At 45.9% G+C, this 20,758-nt stretch overlaps 1 protein-coding gene across 1 annotated transcript in view; it reads left to right on the top strand.

Moving 5' to 3' along the window:
• The window catches only part of AAAS (aladin WD repeat nucleoporin), a 416,285-nt gene that overhangs the window by 69,282 nt on the left and 326,245 nt on the right, over nucleotides 1–20,758 (top strand). Inside the window, exons 4-5 of the mRNA XM_078687624.1 lie at nucleotides 9,761–9,816; nucleotides 14,439–14,530. Coding sequence (XP_078543750.1) covers nucleotides 9,761–9,816; nucleotides 14,439–14,530 — 148 coding nt within the window. The remainder of the gene's footprint in view (nucleotides 1–9,760; nucleotides 9,817–14,438; nucleotides 14,531–20,758) is intronic.

The following is a 20,758-nucleotide window of genomic DNA, read 5'->3' as shown; positions in this document are numbered from 1 at the left end:
GAACAGCAAAACACACAAGATGATGGATGGAATGTTGCACAATGGCAAAACATTCACCCCCAGTCACAGATCCATCGTTATTTTGCAGGGCATACTTCTCCTTACAGCGCCAACACACAGCTTCAGTAGACACCCAGTCCCCCCACCAAGGCCTGCACACCATTCTCTCCCATGCCTTCATGCCGTTCCCCCTCTCACTACCAAGTTGTGTACACAGCGTCTGCTTGCCAGCCTTCTCCATACAGGGGCTTAATTTGATCCCTGTGTTTTTGACCAACGTTCTCACAAACCTCTGCAGCATGGCCACTAACCTCCTGAGTTGGCTTACTGGAATCAGCCCTATGATGTGCCGACTACACTCAGATCTTATCAGCAGGCACATTAACCCGTGAGTGTTCAGTGCAAAAGCTTCCATACAGAGGTTCTTCAGTTTCTGATGGGTGGCCGTGGAACCTGCCTTGAGCCATGTTTGGTCCACTTAGAGTGTGTTCGCACAGCCCGTTCCCCCTCACTAGCACCAGAATATGGCTTAGCGGGCAGAGCGGCCGACTTTGAAACTGGGGAACCAGGTTCGAGTCTGAGGGAGGTTTAAACATCCTGTGATCACTGTGCCTAACAAAAATAAATGTGCCGGTCTGTAAAGCAACTAGCGCTCATTTAAAGCGCTCTGATTCCTACGGCTCGAAAATGCGGGTAATATACCCAGCAGAGCTGGTTTTAATTACAAAAAAGTCAGAAGCACAGATGTTTAAATACCAAATTCTGCTTTTTAAATCCTTCGCATATTACAACCTGAGGCCTCTTCCGTAGAACCCCAGTTCCCCCACCAAGGCCTGCACGCCGTTTCCCTCTCACTACCAAGTTATGTACACAGCGTCTGCTTGTTCCCCTCTGTGTCTGTTGCCAACTTGTTATCATAGTCCTACGGCCCGTCACAAGCTGCGTCGCTAATCCCTACTTCAAGGACAAGGCGCGATGCCGGGGGAGGGAAATCTCTGGTATGTGTCGAGGGGGTGGCGAGCTGGCTATCGAACAATCTGGCATTGAATATGCTTAGAATGCTACCGATGCCCGCGCGCAGCGGAATTCTTGTATTCCTTAGAGAGCGAGAAGGGACTCCAGCCGAGAGGTTTTAAAAGGCCCAACCATTAAAAAAGCAAGCACTACCACAGAGCTTGAGAAGCTAGAATGCTCACTGACCTTCAGCGGGGAAGCCAGCAGCGTCTGACAGCAGCTGTGATGTCTCTGAGTTAAAACGAGAAATGCAAGAGCAGACGGTTGTGACGTAGACTTTTCTCTTCTGAAGTAAAATGTTTCCTTCTGAAGTAAAATGTTTCTTAGCTTAAAAAAAAAAAATGTTTTTATTAATCCATGAAGCCACATCAGAGAACAATAAATACATTTCAGTTATACAATCAATGGTTACAAAAAAAAACCACCCACATGGTCCTATACAGGAAAGAGAAAAAAGAAGATCCAGCAGTGCTAGCATAAAACATACATTTATTAAAAGCAGAGGAAAAGAGCCATTAATGTGTCGAACTCTAGCATGTTATCTCCTCTTTACAACAATATTAAAGTGCTTGGCGCAGTGTACACAATATATTGAATATTACTTGTGATCCAGTGAGAAGAAGAGAAGAAAAGAAAAGAGTGCAAGGTGCAATATAAGCTGCATGTCATAATTCCATAAAATACATATGTTTATTTCATAGCATTTCATTAATCCAAATAGGAGACCACCAGCCTCCAAATGTCTCTACCTAACTTCCTCTTCCGAGCCCCCTTTAATGCATATAAGCTGTATTCTAGATTAAAGATGGAAAAAATCTTGCCCTCCATAGCTCGAAAGTCAGGGCATCCTTATGCAGCCACATTGATGCCATGCACAACCGGGCTAAAGCTGTGGCTACAAAAATCAGATATTGGTGTCTGTATGTCAGCTGGTCGCATCCATCTCCCTCCGTTACCCCTAACACCACATGGGATGCAGTCAATTTATTCGGGCCCTGAGCACTTCCGCCACAAATTTTTCTAGGTCCCTAAAAAATGTACTTAAGTGCCCACATATAAAAAATATATGAACAATTCCTGCATCCTCTGCTCCGCACCTAAAACACTTGCCTTCATTTACGCCACCTCATTTTAACAACCTAGCTAGAGTATAATAGAGGTTAAAAATGGTCTTGTAGTGTTGTGCACGGAAGTTGGTGGACATCAGTAATCTCCCCGCCAATTCAATGGAATTGTCCACCCGTGTCCCTTGACACCCAAGTCTGTTATCCCTATTAGTATTTAGCCTATCTAAATCCCCTTCCTTAGTTTCTAGTAATAAGTTATATAACAAGCCAATGCTTGCCACTTTCCTTACACCTTCAATTACGGGATTTATATCAATATTCCATTGGCTCTTAAGTAGGTAATCACGGATTTGCAGAAATATAAAAAATTCAGTTCCTGGGGAGGTGATACTTCTCGACCAACATCTCAAACAACATTATGTCCCCATTCTCATATAGGTCCCCGATGTATTGAATACCTTTTGTCTGCCATCTATCTATAATCTGATCCCAAAATATCAGTGGAAAAAGCATGATGGCGGAGAACGGGGTATACTGAGAGACCCTCTTGAATCTATACCACTTTCGCACCACTTTCCACACCTTATACGCAGCATTCAGAACCTTGAATCTGTTTTTTTTTTAGTAGCTGAGTTCCAAGTTGACAAACAACCGGTTTTTGGCATCACTACCCAATGACATTTGATAAATTGAAGGTGATTCGGCAATATAAAACGATTCTCTCCCTGTGAATAGAATGTTCATGAGCTGCAACATACAAGACAGATAATATAAAGTAAAATCAGGAACTGCCCATCCCCCCCTTTTCCTAGGGTAGAACCATATAGCGCATTGCTCTCCGGGGTTTCCCTTGTGCCCATAGAAACCTTGCACATATCGACTTTAAAAAAGCAAATTGTGCAATTGGGATTTCTAAAGGAACGGATCTAAAAAAATATAAAACCTTGGGCAAAATAAGCATTTTAAGAACGTTACACTGCCCAACAAGTGTGAAATGTAAACATTCACACCTGTCTAGCTGCTTTCGTACCGCCGTTAGAATATTACCCCAGTTGACCTCAACTAAGGATTTCAAACATGTTCTTATTGTAACCTCTAGATAGATACCTCGCTTGCAACCCGCTGATCATTAAAACCATCTTGGTTTAAACATAATATTTGTGTCTTAGACACATTTAATTTATATCCTGACGTGGCTCCGAACTCTGCTGTTAATTGTTCTATCTTGGAAATTGCCCCCTAGGATTAGGGGTGACCACTGCAACATCATCAGCATATGCAAGAACCCAATAAGGCTCTTGTTTCCAGATTACTGGTTCTATTCCTGCACTTTGCTCCAGCATCATTAAAAAGGGGTTAATATATAAGGAGAACAACAAGGGATAACAGGGACACCCTGCCTTGACCCCCGTGTTATATTTACAGAACCTGACTCAAGACCCATAATACATATCTTAGCCGTAGGGTGTCTATATAAAACTTGTATAGCTTTAAGGAAATGTTGCTGAAAACCCGCCTGCCGTAGTACCGCCCATAAAAATTCCCACATGACCTGGTCGAACGCTTTTTCAGCGTCTAATATCATCAAACTGAATGTATTCCCGATAGTATTGGCTATATCTAACAGGGTAACTACACGGCTAATATGATTTGTAGTCCCCCCTCATCGGTATGAATCCATGTTGCGGTGCAGAGACTACTGGGGTAATAACGTCAGCCAACCGGGTTGCTAGGATTTTGGCAGAGATTTTGCCATCTACATTCAATAATGATATTGGCCGATACGAGCCTGGCTGTTCGGCTGGCTTGTCTTTTAAAAAAAAACTATTATGCTAGCTTCATCCCAGGACAGCGGGTGGGCTCCTGTCTGTGCCTGAAGAAAGGTGGTGTGCATATCTGTTTTAAGTTCCTTAAAAAAAGTTGTATATACTTCTAACAGTATCTTATCGGGCCCTGCTGCTTTACCTGAGGCTAGACTATTAATAGCTCTTTCTAATTCTTCCATAGTAATGGGTTCCTCAAGTCTTTCTGCATCTAATACATCTATTTTTTTTGCAGTCAAGACCCTGTAACAGCTTTTCCGCGGCCTGTATATCAGGAGGTTCGCCTGTATAAAGTGCCTCATAATATCCCTGGAATACCTTTAATATCCCTTCATCCGTGTCAGCCAAGATCTTATATTTATGGGGCCATGTGTTTTGCCCCATAAAGATAAGAAACCTTTTGCAGCAGAAGGAAGGCAGACGAGCCAGTCCAAGTGGGCCGTCTGTGAAAGAGAAAAGTCTACGTCACAGAATGCTCTTTCCCAATGGCTGGCCACCGTTTAGCATAAACGGTGACGCCGGCCAATTTCCCTGAAATCTACCCCTGAGGCGGAAAGCCGGGGGCCTGTAGCTTAACTCTCAGAGCGCCTAATTTGCAAATACTGATTTCGAAGTACTGCACATTTTTAAAAGGTGTAAATATTTTATTGGTGTGTTTTTAGCCGTACTTACATGCACGTTGGGCGAGATTAGCATCGCGCCAACGACCTGAGTCACATTTTTTGCATCCTCGGTGCAGCCGATCTAGGGGCTGCCACCGGAAATACACACCCCTCAGACGCCATCTTGAGGGGAGGAAACGGACGCGCTCCAGTTGTTGGACGCTCTGCGCCCTCCCATCATATTTAAGGGACGGGAAGGAGTAATCGTGTGATTTTCCCTGAAATCTACCCCTGAGGCGGAAAGCCGGGGGCCTGTAGCTTAACTCTCAGAGCGCCTAATTTGCAAATACTGATTTCGAAGTACTGCACATTTTTAAAAGGTGTAAATATTTTATTGGTGTGTTTTTAGCCGTACTTACATGCACGTTGGGCGAGATTAGCATTGCGCCAACGACCTGAGTCACATTTTTTGCATCCTCGGTGCAGCCGATCTAGGGGCTGCCACCGGAAATACACACCCCTCAGACGCCATCTTGAGGGGAGGAAACGGACGCGCTCCAGTTGTTGGACGCTCTGCGCCCTCCCATCATATTTAAGGGACGGGAAGGAGTAATCGTGTGATTTTCCCTGAAATCTACCCCATAGGCGGAAAGCCGGGGGCCTGTAGCTTAACTCTCAGAGAGCCTAATTTGCAAATACTGATTTCGAAGTACTGCACATTTTTAAAAGGTGTAAATATTTTATTGGTGTGTTTTTAGCCGTACTTACATGCACGTTGGGCGAGATTAGCATCGCGCCAACGACCTGAGTCACATTTTTTGCATCCTCGGTGCAGCCGATCTAGGGGCTGCCACCGGAAATACACACCCCTCAGACGCCATCTTGAGGGGAGGAAACGGACGCGCTCCAGTTGTTGGACGCTCTGCGCCCTCCTCAAAATCTCCCTACTTACATGCATAAATACAATCATTCATCTCGGCCGCGCAGCGGACGGGCGCAGCGGGCGCGCCAAAGGCAAGCCCGTCTGCGCCCGTCCGCCACCATACGCGGCCCGGGGCCCGTCCCCCTGGTCAGACCACCATAGACCGGGGTGGGATGGTAACATATACGAGGCAGGCACTATTACATCTGCGCAAGGTGCCTCCGCCGGAATGCTTACACACGCTGTACGTGGAGCAATGGCCATTTAAGTGTGAGGGTTGTGGCTACACAATCCATAGAGACCGAGAGACGGGTAAGGAAGGTAATGAACTCTCTGCCTTACTACTGAACTGTCGATCATTGAAATGTCATAGTATGAACATTTATGACATGCTGATGGATGAAAACCCTGACTTGGTTTTCTTGACAGAAACATGGCTGGATGAGCATTCCCTCCCTGACATTAGAGAGGCCCTCCCCTCCGGCTATAAAATTCTCCAAATTAATAGAGGGATCCAGAGGGGGGGGGGGGATAGCTATTGTCCATAAAACCGAGCTGCCATGTTCTCTCGAACCGGCTGCCATTAATAACTGTGAAGCTGGGCTATTTTCAATCTCGGTTGGCCCTAATTGCACCATTAAGGGTTACCTTATCTATCGCCCTCCTGGTGTGGCTACCGCGTTCATTGAGAGTCTCCTGGAGGCTCTAACGCAATCTGCTTTACGCCATAATAAGTTCATGATTGTAGGAGACCTCAACGTGCATTTGGATGATGTCAACTGTCGAGAGGCTGTATCCCTGATTAATTCTCTTAGAGCTCTGATGTTTGTTTTGGCTGATAATAGAGCCACTCATCAAGCGGGGCATTTGCTGGACCCAATCTTTGTAAATTGGGAAGATATAAGCGTATCTGCCCCGATTAAGATCCTGTGGTCGGATCATTATCTGATCCCTCTTAAAATTGGAAGGCTGCCCAAAAGGGTGCCTTTACAGAAACCCCCCGCCATCAGGCGCAGGGACTGGAGGAAATTTAGTCACGACGTCTTCAGTCAAACCCTAGGACAGGAACCCCCAAAGCTCAGCGACAATTTGGTTGAGGCATGTAGGAGGTATGATGATTTGGTTGGGGGTGCACTGGATAAAGTTGCCCCCTGGACTCAAAAAGCTATGGCACGGAGCTCGAAATCCGCTCCGTGGTTTACCGCCGAGCTGCGTGCCGCCAAAACTAAATGTAAGACTTTGGAGCGTAGATGGAGAGCGGATTATGCTCCCTCACTACGTGAAGTCTATAAGAGTGGTTTAAGGTCCTATCACAGTCAGATTAGGAAATCGAAAAGAGATTACTATAACAAGAGGATTGACTGTTCAGAGAACACATCTAAAGAGCTTTTTATGATTTTGAAGGAACTCTCCGCCCCTCTAGGGAGTTCAGGGGAAGTCCCCCCCTCGACAGAGTCATGCAATGAGATTGCAGACTTCTTTGTAGGGAAGATAGAAAAGATCTATGCATCTTTTCAGATAAACTCAGAACCCACAAATTCGCCAGATCCTAGCTGTGAGAAACAGGCAACGAAAAAACTTAGGGAGTTTGTGGTCCCCCGAGCAAAGGAGCTAATTAACATTTTACTAGATATTCATTCTAGCTCCCCCTTGGATGCGGTCCCAGCGAGGATTCTTCGCAGTCATCTTCCCCAGGTAGCGGAGCACATAGGTAACATGGCCTCACTTTCCTTCCATGAATGTTTAGTTCCGGACAAATGGAAATTGGCCCAAGTTGTCCCGATAAAAAAGAAAGCCCACATTAGCATGACACAACTAGACAACCTTAGACCAATCTCCCTCCTTCCATATTGTGCGAAGGTAGTAGAGAAATTGGTTAACCGACAGCTGGTGAGTTTTGTGGAGGAAAATCAGCTCCTCCACTCGTCTCAGTCGGGATTCAGGTCCAGACACTCGACGGAGACCGCCCTTCTTCTATCCACTGAACTGTTGCGGAGTAGGGCTGATGAGGGTCACACGGCCGCACTGGTCCTATTGGACCTAAGTGCGGCGTTCGACACCGTATCACATTCCGTATTACTGGACCGTCTAAATGAGAAGGGAATAACCTGTCCGGCTCATGAGTGGTTGGTCTCCTTCCTCAAGAACAGGAGATTTCAAGTGCACTGCCCACCATGCAAATCCAGTATAAGATGTCTTAGACAAGGGGTTCCACAGGGCTCGATTCTGAGCCCTACGTTATTCAATCTGTACATGGAACCCCTTGCCAAACTGGTGGAGTCATATGGTGTTTTCATTGTCTCTTATGCAGACGATACACAACTGGTGATCAACTTGTCCCGCGATCCAGTTGTGGATGCTGAGAAATTCTCGGCCTGCTTGGTGGCACTTGATGGGTGGATGAAGCAGAACTATCTCCGCCTCAGTGGTAATAAGACGGAAGTTCTTATCGTTGGTCCCTGTCCTTCCATCTGGACATCTGCTTGGTGGCCCGTAGAACTGGGCTCTGTCCCTGCCCCGGTGGATACAGTCAAAAACCTCGGCATACTTCTTGATTCTAATCTAGGCTACACCAATCATGTTGATAATGTTGCCGGCAAATGCTATGGCATTTTGAAGGTCCTGAGGAAAATCCTTGACCTACTGCCTCCCAGCACCAGAAAAACAATGGTTCATGCCTTGGTCACCTCCCATTTGGATTATGGGAACTCCCTCCTATGTGGACTCAGTAAAAAAGGCCTAATGCAGTTGCAACGCGTCCAAAACGCAGCTGCTAGGCTTGTCCTGAACCTCCCTAGGAGGGCTTCTGGGAAACATGCATTGCGTTCCCTGCATTGGCTTCCAATTAAGGAACGCATTAAATTTAAAACTATGTGCATTACCCATCGCATAGCTCACAAAAAGGCACCTTCATATCTCCAGGATTTGCTTCCTATCTATCGTCCTTCGCGCCCTCTCAGGTCAATGGGCAGCATGCTATTAGTGGTTCCTTGGATCCACAGAGCAAGGATGGGAGGACGGTCCTTTAGACTCCGGGCCAGTAAAGACTGGAATGACCTGCTCATCGAATGGAGGATGGAACCGTCTGAAGCTAGGTTCAGACAGAGGTTGAAAATTCATCTCTTCCCCAAGGCTTAATTAGTTTAGTTTCCCTCCCGGCCCTAGTGCTCCTCCTCTCTGAGTTAGGCTGATATGATGATTACTGGGATTTTCAGCGCGGGGACGCACTGTTCTTTGTGCAACCATGCGCTTAACAAATGTCATTAATAATAATAATAATGGAAAAGAGGGGCAGGGCTTCAAGCCCGCTACCGAAGCTCCTCTGAATCATAAAATCTCACCAGCGAGACTGTGCATGTGCGCAGCCCACGCAGGCGAGACCTAAAAAGGATAACAGTAAAGAATTGTCTAATCTCTAACATAATTTTTTTAATTAAAGACACTGATAACCACCACCAGAATTTTGTGAGGGCCGGTCAGGTCAGGTCACCATGCCTAGGGTAACGAAACGTATTGAAAGACATACAGACCTAGGGTAACGAAACACAATGAGAAAATGAAAAATAACGGAAAGTGTAATAAAGATCAAAGAAAGTCATCCAACCATTTTCCAGGGTGAAGCAAAACGTAATATAGAAGGAAAATAATCCTAATGCGGTTATTAGTTAGATGCAATTATCACGAGATCAGGGGGCATATCATATGTTAGCTAGAAGCCGCATGCAGGTGAAGTACTATAAGAGGGAGTGATATGTACTTCCATAGCAAGATACTCCAGTTAAACACTGTTCCTTGGAGTGGTAATAGCCATCACTCCATCTGGGGAAATATGTGGCAAATTGAAATGCGTACTATGAATTGATAAGTGAAAAGTTGTTTTATGCATAAATATCGAGTGGAACAGTAACCCCAAGTGTACCATACACACTCACCCAGAGCGATAAATGCTGGACATATCGCGATATGTAAAGTATGGTTCCTTCGTAGCTTAGGTAAAATAAGCAGGTTTATCTAGAAAGGACCAGAGTATTTGGCAGTTATATTCAAGTGTCCGCAAAATAATAAAAATCCGCAAACCTTTTTATACTGGGTAAGTTAAACATGATTGTATCTCACCACGATTAAAAAGATTCAGTCGTCTGAGTTTGCAGCATAAGAGGTTCCTATTGTTGCCGGTGCCCGTTTAAGGGTAAGGCACTTTTATCTAAATAAAGGTTAAAGCGAGGGATCATGAGTCAATGTCGTAGGCTTTTTGAGGTCGTTATCATCTAGAGGCTGTGGTTTCTTGCCTATAGCACAGCGGTTATTAATGCACATGTTTGTTGTTTGCAGGCAAGATGTAGGACTCTCTGGCCTGCTGGATGAGATTACAAACTCAGAGGAGGAAGGTAAGGCGATCACGTGTGCATGCTCTAACCGGAGCTTTGTGTGATAGAATGATCCACATATGATGTTCCACCTCACAGATGCAGACTCTCAGTTCACCATACCTTGTCACCACTCGTCTACCAGTCCTTTTTTCAATCTGCTTCAAGACTATATTCAATAAAAGGAAATTAGGCTGGCTTGAACTCTTAACAGCTGCTTCTTCCAAGACATGTGTAGAGAAAACTCTCATTGAAGTATGTATGTATGTATGTATGTATGTATAGGTATTCTTATATTGCGCATTAGCTGTCACCCGACGGGCATCCTGGTGCTTAAACATGACATACAAGATGTTACCAGCATCCGAAAACTCTATTACAGCGGCCTAGGGAATAAGTGGGTCTTCAAGTTTTTCTTGAAGGAGAGGAGATCTGCCAAACCCCTCAGGTCCAAAGGAAGAGAGTTCCACAGTCTTGCTGCGGTGAACCTGAAAGCCCGACCTCCCATCCGGGAGCGTCGGATCTTAGGCACTACTACCAGATAGGCTGAAGCTGATCGAAGTGGTCTGCCCGGGGTATACCAGGAGAAGAGATTCTGCAGTGGGAGTGGACCTTGCGAATGAAGAGCCTTGAACACCAGGCACAGGGCTTGAAAATCAATTCGCTGCGAAATTGGCAGCCAATGGCGATCCCTGAGAGCCTCAGCAGAGGAGTCCAAACGACGGCGCGAAAGTGCCAATTTCGCGGCAAAGTTCTGCACTCGCTGCAATTTCCCCAGTAAGGTGGCAGGCGCCCCCAGAAGCAGTGCGTTGCAATAATCGAGGCGACTTAAAATAATGCTCCGCACTACCTCTGGCCTGGCCTGTGGAGGGAGCAAGGGTAGAATCTTACGCAGTGAGCAGAGCAGTGCCATGCAGGTGGCTACCGTTTTGTTCACTGCTACATCTAATTGCAGACTGGAGCTGAACATCACACCCAGATTCCGCACTGATTCGGCAGAAGAAACAGTCCCTTGGAAATCAGGAGGCCAGAAATCCAATGGGAGAGGCCTAGGGGTACGGTCCATCGAGCAATGTAGCACCTCGGTTTTCATGCTGTTAAATTGCAGGGAGTTGTTACCTAGCCATGCTGCCGTGGTGCTCATGCATCGGTGGAAGACCTCCTGGGATACCGCCTTCTTGCCTTCAAACGAGAAGACAAGCTGGGTGTCGTCTGCGTAATTGGTGACTGTTAAGCCAAAGGATGTTATCAACGAGATCAGGGGACGGAGGTAGAGATTAAATAAGATGGGACTAATGGACGACCCCTGTGGTACACCCTGCCCCACCCTCCTAGTCACAGATTTGAAAGGAGGCAGGGATACCACCTGGTACCTGTGATCAAGATACGATACCAGCCACTGTAGGGCCAGCCCAGACACTCCAACCTCCGTCAGCCTCCTAATCAAGATTGTATGGCTGACCGTATCGAACGCGGCCGACATGTCAAGCAGCACTAAAAAGGCTGCTTGACCCTGGTCGGCCCGCGTCCGAAGGTCATCAGGAACAGTCACCAGTGCCGACTCCGTCCCATGTGCTGGTCTGAAGCCAAACTGGACCATATCCAAGCACCCGGTGGACTCAAGAAAGTTAGAGAGATGCTTTGTGGCCAGTTTCTCCAGGATTTTGATTGGAAAAGGCAACAGGGAGATCGGCCTGTAGTTGGTTGGACACATAGGGTCCAGACTTTCTTTTTTCAGCAGTGGGGAAACCACTGCCAATTTCCAGCAGTCTGGCACTCGAGCGGAGCCCAAGGACTGGCAACAAATCGAGAAGAGTGGGGGAAATATCTCAGCTCGAAACAGTTTCCAGAACTTCGGTGGGAGCGGATCGGATGGGGATCCAGAGGACACCCATCCGCCAGAGCGCAGAATTCCTCGAAGGATGGTAGTGGGAAATTGTTCAGCCCTGTGGATATGGCACTCTCCTTGCTGATTTCGCTCAAGGAGGAGTTATCCGCCATGTTATCAGTGGACGGGGCAAGATTATTTAAAATGGAGGCAATTTTGTCCTCAAAGGCTTGTGCCAACGAGTCACAGAGAGCCTGAGAGGCCGGGATAGCATTTTTGGTGCAGGCTGGATGGGCTAAATCCTTCACGATTCTGAAAAGAGCCTGTGATTTGTTCGCAGCCGCCTTCAACGACTCCTCTAAAAACCGACACTTAGCCTGCTTGATCTGAACTTTGTAGTTTGCCAATGCCTGCTTGAAGAGGATACGTTGCGGTTCTAAGTACTGTTTCCTCCATGCCCTCTCAGCTTGTTTACACTGCAACTTAAGCTGCCGGAGTTCTTCAGAGTACCAAGGCATCGCCAGGTGAGTCCTAGCTCTGATAGTACGCATTGGAGCCAAGGAGTCAAGGGAAGATAAAATTCGCTGACAAAGGTTCTCATAACTCGCGTCCACGCTAATACCCATAGTGAAGCCGTCTGGGAGCAGAGTGGGCAGTGTAGAGCGTGCGAGAATTTTGGACCATTGTCTGCCCATCCTAGTGCCACCCGTCCTGCCCTTCTTAGTGGCAGCGGCTGTACACCGGAGAGAGAAGAGGACAAGAGCGTGGTCCGTCCAGCACTGAGGTAGAACGGTCTTCAGGGTTGCTAGGCGTGCATCAACGAAGAGCAAGTCCAGGATATGACCTTTGGAATGAGTCTGAGTGAGAACAAGCTGTTGCAGCTCGATATTACAACAGTCTTGGGCCAGCTCTACGAAAGCAGAGTTCGTTGGACCCTCAGGCCAGAGGTTAAAATCCCCTAGCACCATCAACTTAGTATGGGAGTGGGAGAGGTCATAAATTAAGTCAATAAGCTCCGGGACCGACGATAGCGAACTAGCCGGGGGTCTATAACATTGCAGCCCGGTGTATAGCACCCCTCCCTGGTCTTTAATAGAGAAACCTAGGAGTTCACATCCAGAAATAGCCTTAATTGGAAGCTGAGAGAAGTCCAGTGTCTCCCTAAATATAAGGCCAGTTCCACCCCCTCTAGCTACCAACCGTGGATTGTGAATAAGTTTATAACCGGGAGGACAGGCTATTCCCAATTCCACCGAGCTGGTTGAGGTGGTCCACGTCTCAGTCATGAAGAGTACATCTAGACCATGAGATTCTATCATCAGCACGATTTCCTCGCAATGCTTAATGAGAGACCTCACGTTGGCAATGACAAATGAGTCTCAGTGCTACCAGGGATATAGCTGTGGTGGTCAGTTTGCTTAGAAGCTGTAGGATTGTTTCCGGAAAGCGAAATATTTTTAAGTTAGCACGGGGTGTAGTGGACTGGTTTTCCCAAAGTGTTGCAGATGTAGGAATCTGTTGAGGGAAGAAGTGTTAACTTTGTATCGTTCCCCGGGTACGATCGAGTTGACATTTACAAGCCTAGAGTTCCAGCCTACAGTTATGTCCTCTGTAGAGTACATGAAGATTTGAAGAACACATGATGAGCCTGGGAAGCTAGTGAAGTATGATCAGTTTAAATTGGTATCGTCCTATTTGGCTACCCAGGCTTGGTAGACGCTATTTCTGTTAAGTAAAATTCAGGGAATGACCGGTTGCTTTAATGTCTGTGTGTCTGCGTGTGCTGCATCGGGGTTTCTCTGGTGTATTCGGTGTAAGGGTAATAACTAGATGGCTAGTTCAATTGGTTCCATTGAGCTGTGTTGGGACAAAGGCCTGGGGCAGCTGGGTTACTAACTAATGCCTGTGTTTTGCTTTCGCTTGTGAGTGAGAGAGAAGCTTGCCCCATTGATGTTTGTTCTCTCCCTGCTCTAAGAAGGATATTCGTTCTGATTGGATCCCTGCTGTATATTTTCTGTGCCTAATGAAGGCTTTTGCTGCTGACGTATTTGTTTTGTTTATGTGAGATAAGACTGTACTGACGCTGCCACCTCTGTACCTAGTTTGTGTGAATGAGGAATTCTTGTGTTTCCGGTGCACTCACTGCTTGCTTGTTTGTTATATGAAATGAGCATGTGCAGCAGGGGCTCGTGCTGTGCAGCCCTCTGCATAAGTTTTCATTCCACGGCCCATAACACTCCTTCTGCATCTTTCACTTTAGTCATTTTGTGTACTGAACATGAACACTTTTTTTCCTGGCTCATCTGCCTTGGGGTCCCTCTCCCCTGCGAACAATGCACTCCCCATGTCTTGAACACCTCTCTTCTTACCTGCACTGCCGCCCATTGCGCCACCTGAGGACATTTTCGTTAGCCATAGTCACCTCTTGAACTTTGCCCTCTCCCTTCCATTTCATATTATCTGTCCTGTTCCTCCGCCTTCTTTCTGATACACATCCCCTCTTGATTGTGCTTCTCCCTTCTTTCCTTTTCCTCTCCTCCCCATCCAACTTGTGTTGGATAGGGCTTGGATATGCTGTCCCTTGCCACATGTCTTGAAATCTTGCCTCCAACTGCATGGCGCCTTGAACACCTCCCAATCAGCCCATTCAGCCCCCAGCATTATGCGTTCATTCTGCACCTTATGTTCCTCAGGTTGGTTCTTATGTACTCACCTGCTTTTTTAGTTTACCCATCTCTGCCTTTGCACCTTTCTACTATCCTCTCCTTTTCAACTTCAGCCTGTCCTTCTTACTTATGCCCGTCTCTGTTTTTAGTGCATACTTGGCTGCAGAAAAGCTCAAGATGGGCCCTGACACTATGCCGCTGGGTTTCCTCATTCCATGGCTCACTCTTCCCCCACTTGTCGGTGAGTATTTTAGATGGTGCCACCCATCACTTGTACTCAATACACCAGCTTTCAGCACACAAGCTGTTGTAAAAGGGAAAAACCGCTTGGAAATTATTCCACTCTTAAGTACCAATTTAAATAATGTACTCTGTGTAGTATGGGACATCAGACTTGATGGCATTTAACCCTAGAAACCCCTATGCCTTCCTTATGTTTTCTTGTTGGTAAATTGAGTCTGCAGCAGATCACTTACAGCAACAAGAATCCCAGACGTTTCCCACAGCCACGAAGATGCTGATGCTGAGAACTTGAAAAGTTAATTTGCCAGAAAGGAGGCGGAAGTGAAGTGTGTACAAACAGCTTTGTCCAAATATCCTTTAAAGGTTCTTTGGTTTACCTATAGGCAGCAAAGTTGTGAAGCATTACTTGCTCTGGAAGAGGCCGGATCCAATAAACATGTAATGGAATTAAACTTCAGACTGTCTCAGTGATTAACTCAAATTAAACACATTAAGATCTACAATTAGCAAACATAAGCAAGACTTGCTAAAGAGTGACCAGTATGGACTAATATCATGTTCAAAATATTTAAAAGCGTATGCTTGAAGTAAATTCTGGTAATACTTTAGGCCGTATTCCAGACTATCTTTTCTTTTATCCATCATGCCAGCTCAGACATGAGCTAGCCATATGTTAGTCAACCTTGTTCCTGCTCCAGTAGAATATTTGACTCTGAACTGCCAGGGCGGGTTGCCTGTGAATAGGAATGCTAGCAACTCCAAACGTTTTTTGCCTATTTGGGCTTAATCCTGGAGGTGCATCTTGAGTTCAATGGCACAATTAGTAGAGCGTCCATGTCTGAGGATACTTGTCGTAATTAACACGCCACATATATAGAAAAGAAGTGATGGGCAGAATGCTTTGGATTTACTTCTGCCATTAGTAATAACTCAGGCTGCATTTCAGTCCGATTGTTTTTTTCCCCCTCTGTGCCAGCTCAGTCAGGAATGGGCCATATCCATTTGCATGTTGTTATGCTCTAATAGCTTCGTTCATTCTGAACTGCCAGACTTCCTCTCAATAGGAACATGTATGACCCCAGACCAGTTTTTTTGGCATATGAGTCTTCTGAGGGAGGTAGCTTGACTCCTATAGCACAATCAGCATTGGACCCATGCCAGTCATACCCATTTAGCATAGTCTGGCAGGTGCTGTACCTACATAGTTTATTTGCTGGCTAATAGCAAGCATGACTTTATTTGAAAAATATCTCTGCTGGAAGCTTGTTCTCATGTGGTGGATGGTCAGTGTTTTCAAATCAGCCTTGTAGTGGTTTGAGGTCGGATCTGTTTTTTAATAGAGGAGATTTTAGTGCTGTGTGCATTGCAGACAGACTTTATTGACCTTGTGAGTGGGGTTGAATGGGAACCGACTCTACTGTTCTTGGTCCTTTAACTCATGGAAGTTGTCATCAGATTTTAAGCCTTTAATTAGTGTAGTAATTTCTGACCTAACAATAAAGGGGACTAGTCAAAACACAACAAATGCCTGCTGCTAACATGACAAATCAGAGTGACTTCTGGGGAACATCTCCAGTCTTGTAAGTTCTGTTCCTGCAAGTATCTAATCAGACGTTTTAAAAATGTCTACCTATACATACATTTTACTTGAGAGAGCAATGCCAAAGTACGCTTTTTCCTTAAGGGACAACCAGGTCTTCTCAGAGCTTCTTGATAAAGATGTTTCTTAAATAAGTTTGAATCTCCCTTAACTAAGAGATACCACCATCTAATTGCCAGCTGTTTGCTTAGAGACTGTCTGTGGTATCCCCATGAGTAATTGTGTTGGTTATATGGGTGGTAGTCTAATAAGATTAGCACATTGACATCTACTTGTCAGCCCTGACATTCCAAGTCCAGCCAATACCCAACATGGAAACGCTACCTTTGCAGCAGCACAGCCCATTCAGAGAACAGATTCGTCATGAATCACTCACTTTACTTTCTGCAGTTGGAGTGTGTCTAGAACATACAGCACCCGACTTTTATTGTGTATAGTGCATTCCTTTGATAAATATAGTAAGTTTGACCCAACAATATTCCACCCAAAATGGATAAAACGTTAAAAACTGTGAACTACAACAAGCGGTGTATGCACTCTTATCAAACTATCTTGCTTGACTCCATAAATTAACATTGTTCCAATTTAGCATACACTGAGGTGGTGTCAGCCATGGAAACAGGGCTCTTGGAAGCTGTAATGCAGAGGCGACTATCTAAATAAGCGATTGGGAAGAAATGGTCAGTTGCGATACCTCCCTTGTGCTGAACATCTCTACAGCTGGCACCCAGAGTCCACTTTCTGGGACAACTACCACCATCTGTGACAACTACCAATATATGTGACCCATATCATCATCATTATTATTATTATTAGGAGCTTATAAAGGGCACTTCTACCCAAGGGTGTCCTGGCGCTACACTCTGACTCATAGGAGGAAAGCGGTGGCCTATTCCCTGAATAACCATGTCTTCAGCCCCTTTCTAAAAGAGAGGAGCTCTGTGGCATTCCTAAGATGCGTTGGCAGGCTATTCCAAGCTTTCGCAGCACTGTAGGAAAAGCTGTTGCCTCCCCAACAAACCTTTTTTATTCGGGGCACAGCTACTAATCTGCCTTCAGAGGAGCGCAACGCTCTCACCGGAACATACCATTCAAAGCACCTGCTCAGAAACTCTGGGCCACTGCCCCTCAGTGCTTTGAAGACAGTGCTTAGGGCTTTAAAGTGTGCTCGTCTTGTTACTGGCAGCCAGTGCAGTTGCCGGAGTCCCTCTCGTGCAGAGGCATACCTTGGAATGCCTATTAGTAGTCTCGCCGCTGCATTTTGTACAAGCTGCAGTCTGTACAGATGTGTTTTTATCAAATTCGAGTACATACTGTTGCAGTAGTCCAAGTGCGACAGAATGAGGGCTGAGACTGCTGTTGTGAAGCCATCAGCTGGAAGAAAAAAATGTGATTTTTCTCAGTATCCTAAGGATATAGAAGCAGGTAGATACAACTCCGCTAACATGGTCCCCGAAATCAAGTTTCTAATCCATGATCACACCCAGATTTTTTAATTTACCAGAGGGTGCTGGTAACTTTCCCATAGCTTCAGCCCACATAACAGGTGTCCAGATGTTGGGGTTGCTCCCAAATATGATGACCTCGGTGTTGCCTGCATTCAAGTTTAGGCAGTTGGAGGCCATCCATCCAGAGATGTCTTTCAGTCAGTCGTGACATCTCGAGGCCATATCATCTTGGGTCCCTCGCTGTATAGACAACACAATTTGTGTGTCATCATCGTAGGATGTGAGTTGCAGACCGAAGGATCTTATCAACGCCGCTAGTGGGCTGACATAGATATTAAAAAGCGTGGGGCTCAGGGAGGACCCCTGCGGCACCCTGCAAGGGAGGGCGAAAGGTTTAGGTTTGTCCCGGCACAAGTCTACTGTTTGGATTCTGTCGGCCAAGAAAGATTTCAGGAGGTTCCAGTCCCTGCCTTCCACCCCTGCGTTCGACAGACGGTCCATCAGCACACCGTGATGGACCGTATTAAAGGCAGCCGACAGATCCAGTAGAATCAGGACAGCCACCCCTCCCTGATCAACTGCAACTCTAACCTCTTCCGTGGCCTTGATGAGGGCCAGCTCCGTGCTATGTCCTGCACGAAACCTGAACTGCGTGGGGTGGAGTGCTTTGGTCCTCTGAAAGAAAGCGCAGAGTTGCCTATTTTTCGTCCTTCTCCAGCATCTTAGCCGGCAGTGGGAGTCGAGATATGGGTCTGTAGTTGTTGGGATCATTTTTATCCAGATTGGTTTTTTTTTTATTAAGGGGAGTATCGAGGCGAATTTCCACTTCCTGGAATATTTGCCTGAATCTGTGATGGTGTTAAACAAGGGGGTAAGGGTGGTTGCAATGATCTCGCGACAATTTTTAACTACTGCAACCGGGCAGTGGTCACTGGGAGAACCAGACTGAGCCGCCTGCAGAAGGCTTATGACCTCAGAGGTCAGTAGGGGACTAAAACCCTCTAATCTATCTGAAATCAACCTCACACTTGAATCAAGGCTGACTGCTGCATCCCCCACCTCCCCTTGAGCCTTGGAAAAGGAGGAGAAGATCCCTTCCACCTTATTCCGAAAAAAGGAGGTTACCAATCACACAGTGCAGGGCTACTGTGTGCAATGGGTTTGTTGGGCATCGTCCGATTCGAGATGGTCCTGAACAGTTCTCTGGTAGATGAATTGGCCTCCTTTATCTGCTCCGCGAAGTAAGCTTTCTTGGTTTGTGAGATTAATTTCTTATAGCTGGTGAGGCTTTCTTTATACTTTTCTTTATTATTGATGCTATACCCTTTCCTCCATAACCTCTCTAGTCTCTTGCAATCTGTTTTATGTTTTGCAGGTTGTCTGAAAACCAAGGGGCTGAGGGCTGGGCATGCCTGGGTGTAAAGAGCTTTACCGGCGCAAATTTGTCACACCACCTAGAGTAAATCTCCACTGCCTTGTCTACCTTTGCTGGAAGGATGGGGGTATTTAAGGTCAGATAATTGCCCATCTCGGTGCAATCTGTTTTTCCATGCCCGGATGGTAACCTTCTCCCTTAGCTTGGGAATAGACTGGTTATGAAGCATTTGAGGGAGCGTGAAGATAATGGCCGCATGATCCGACCACGAGAGATTCTCAACAAGAACAATGCCAGTACTGCCAGTTCATTCACCAAATTTTTAAATGCACAATGACATTAAACAATTGTCGCATATCCACAACACAAATTGTGACTGACTTAATCTGTTTATTTTTTGGGATTCATAAATATTTTCTTAGCCTATTATGTCTAAAAAGTTTGACAATTATATACACATGGGCGGAAGAGAGAGTGAATATACGTTAATCCATAGTGTGTGAGAAAGAAGTACAAACAAAAATACAGACAACCTATTCAACCAATTGGACCGTCAACTTCATCCAGTCCTTTTAGTATCTTTCATTTACTCAAAGAACCAGTCATACACATTCGTCTAGCATTCAAAACAATTTTTGATGAACGATAAATATAAAGAACATAAATCATAAAACTAAACAAAAAAGTGAAAAGAGTTAAGTGGAAAACAGGAAAGCGTGAAGTAGCCTCACCGGGGTTCAACAGAACCTATTCTTATCAATTGTGGGGTACTATTTTTATTTTTAAAACATTTCTAACAACAGAACATTAGTCGTCTAGAAAGGCCATCAAACACCTTTTTCTATCTCAATATTTTTATAACAATGTTATCTCAAGAATGGCCTAAAAACAAACAGAGGGTCGACGCGTTTCGAAGCCCCTTATTGATGGGGGTTCTCCTCAGGACCTCAAGGGTTCAGTCCTGTAAAAGATAGAAAGACAACACTTACTACCCTATGACCACGAGAGCGGCAGAATTTCTGATATGGTCAAACCAGCGTTGTTGGGAAAAATGCCATCCAGGGTGTGCCCAGCTGTGTGTGAAGGGCCAACCACCCTTTGTTCTAACCCCCCCGGCACTTGAGTTCCCCAAGTCTCTTATTATCAAGGTCTGAGCCATCCACCAAATAAAAGTTAAAGTCTCCCATGATCATGAAGGAGTTCGCACACAGCCCTTTCTCCAGCAGAGCGCTAATTGAGTCCAGAAATGTGACTCTGGGCCCTGGGGGCGATAAATTAGCATCGCTTTGAAGGTGTCTTGGGGGGAGAAACGTACACTGATAGACAGAGATTTACAGGCTTGATTTGAGGCTATAGCGAAGGAGGGCTCAAGACTACTTGTGGTAAATAACGGCCAGCCCTCCCCCTTTCCTTGAGGGTTGGTCAAGCGTGTGGCACAAAAAAATTGCAGGCAGGGCCTGCACGATATCTTGGCCTGATGTGTTATCAGTCCAAGCCTCGGTGATAAAGGCCATCATGATCTGATGATCTTCAATGAACAGGCTGCATTCCAGGCTGTGTTTTACCAGTGGCCTGGCATTTACCAGTATTTAAGAGGAGCAGTTGCACCTAGCTTCAGTGGGCCCTTCACCTCCTTGAAAGAGAAATTGCTGGGATAAGCCAGAATGTATGGGAGAGGACGGTAGCAGTGAGAGCACGTGGCGGCTAACTGTCCCGGCCTGATGCTGGATAAGAACCTGGGGCAGCATGCCTTCCCACCCTCTGGATCCAAACTTCTGAGCCGGTTGGAGGAATATGTGAAGA

Source organism: Lissotriton helveticus, chromosome 1_1 (genome assembly GCF_964261635.1).
Source record: "Lissotriton helveticus chromosome 1_1, aLisHel1.1, whole genome shotgun sequence".
In the NCBI taxonomy this organism is placed as follows: domain Eukaryota; kingdom Metazoa; phylum Chordata; class Amphibia; order Caudata; family Salamandridae; genus Lissotriton; species Lissotriton helveticus.
Note: the sequence above shows the minus strand (reverse complement) of the source record. Positions and strands in the feature narration are given on the sequence as shown.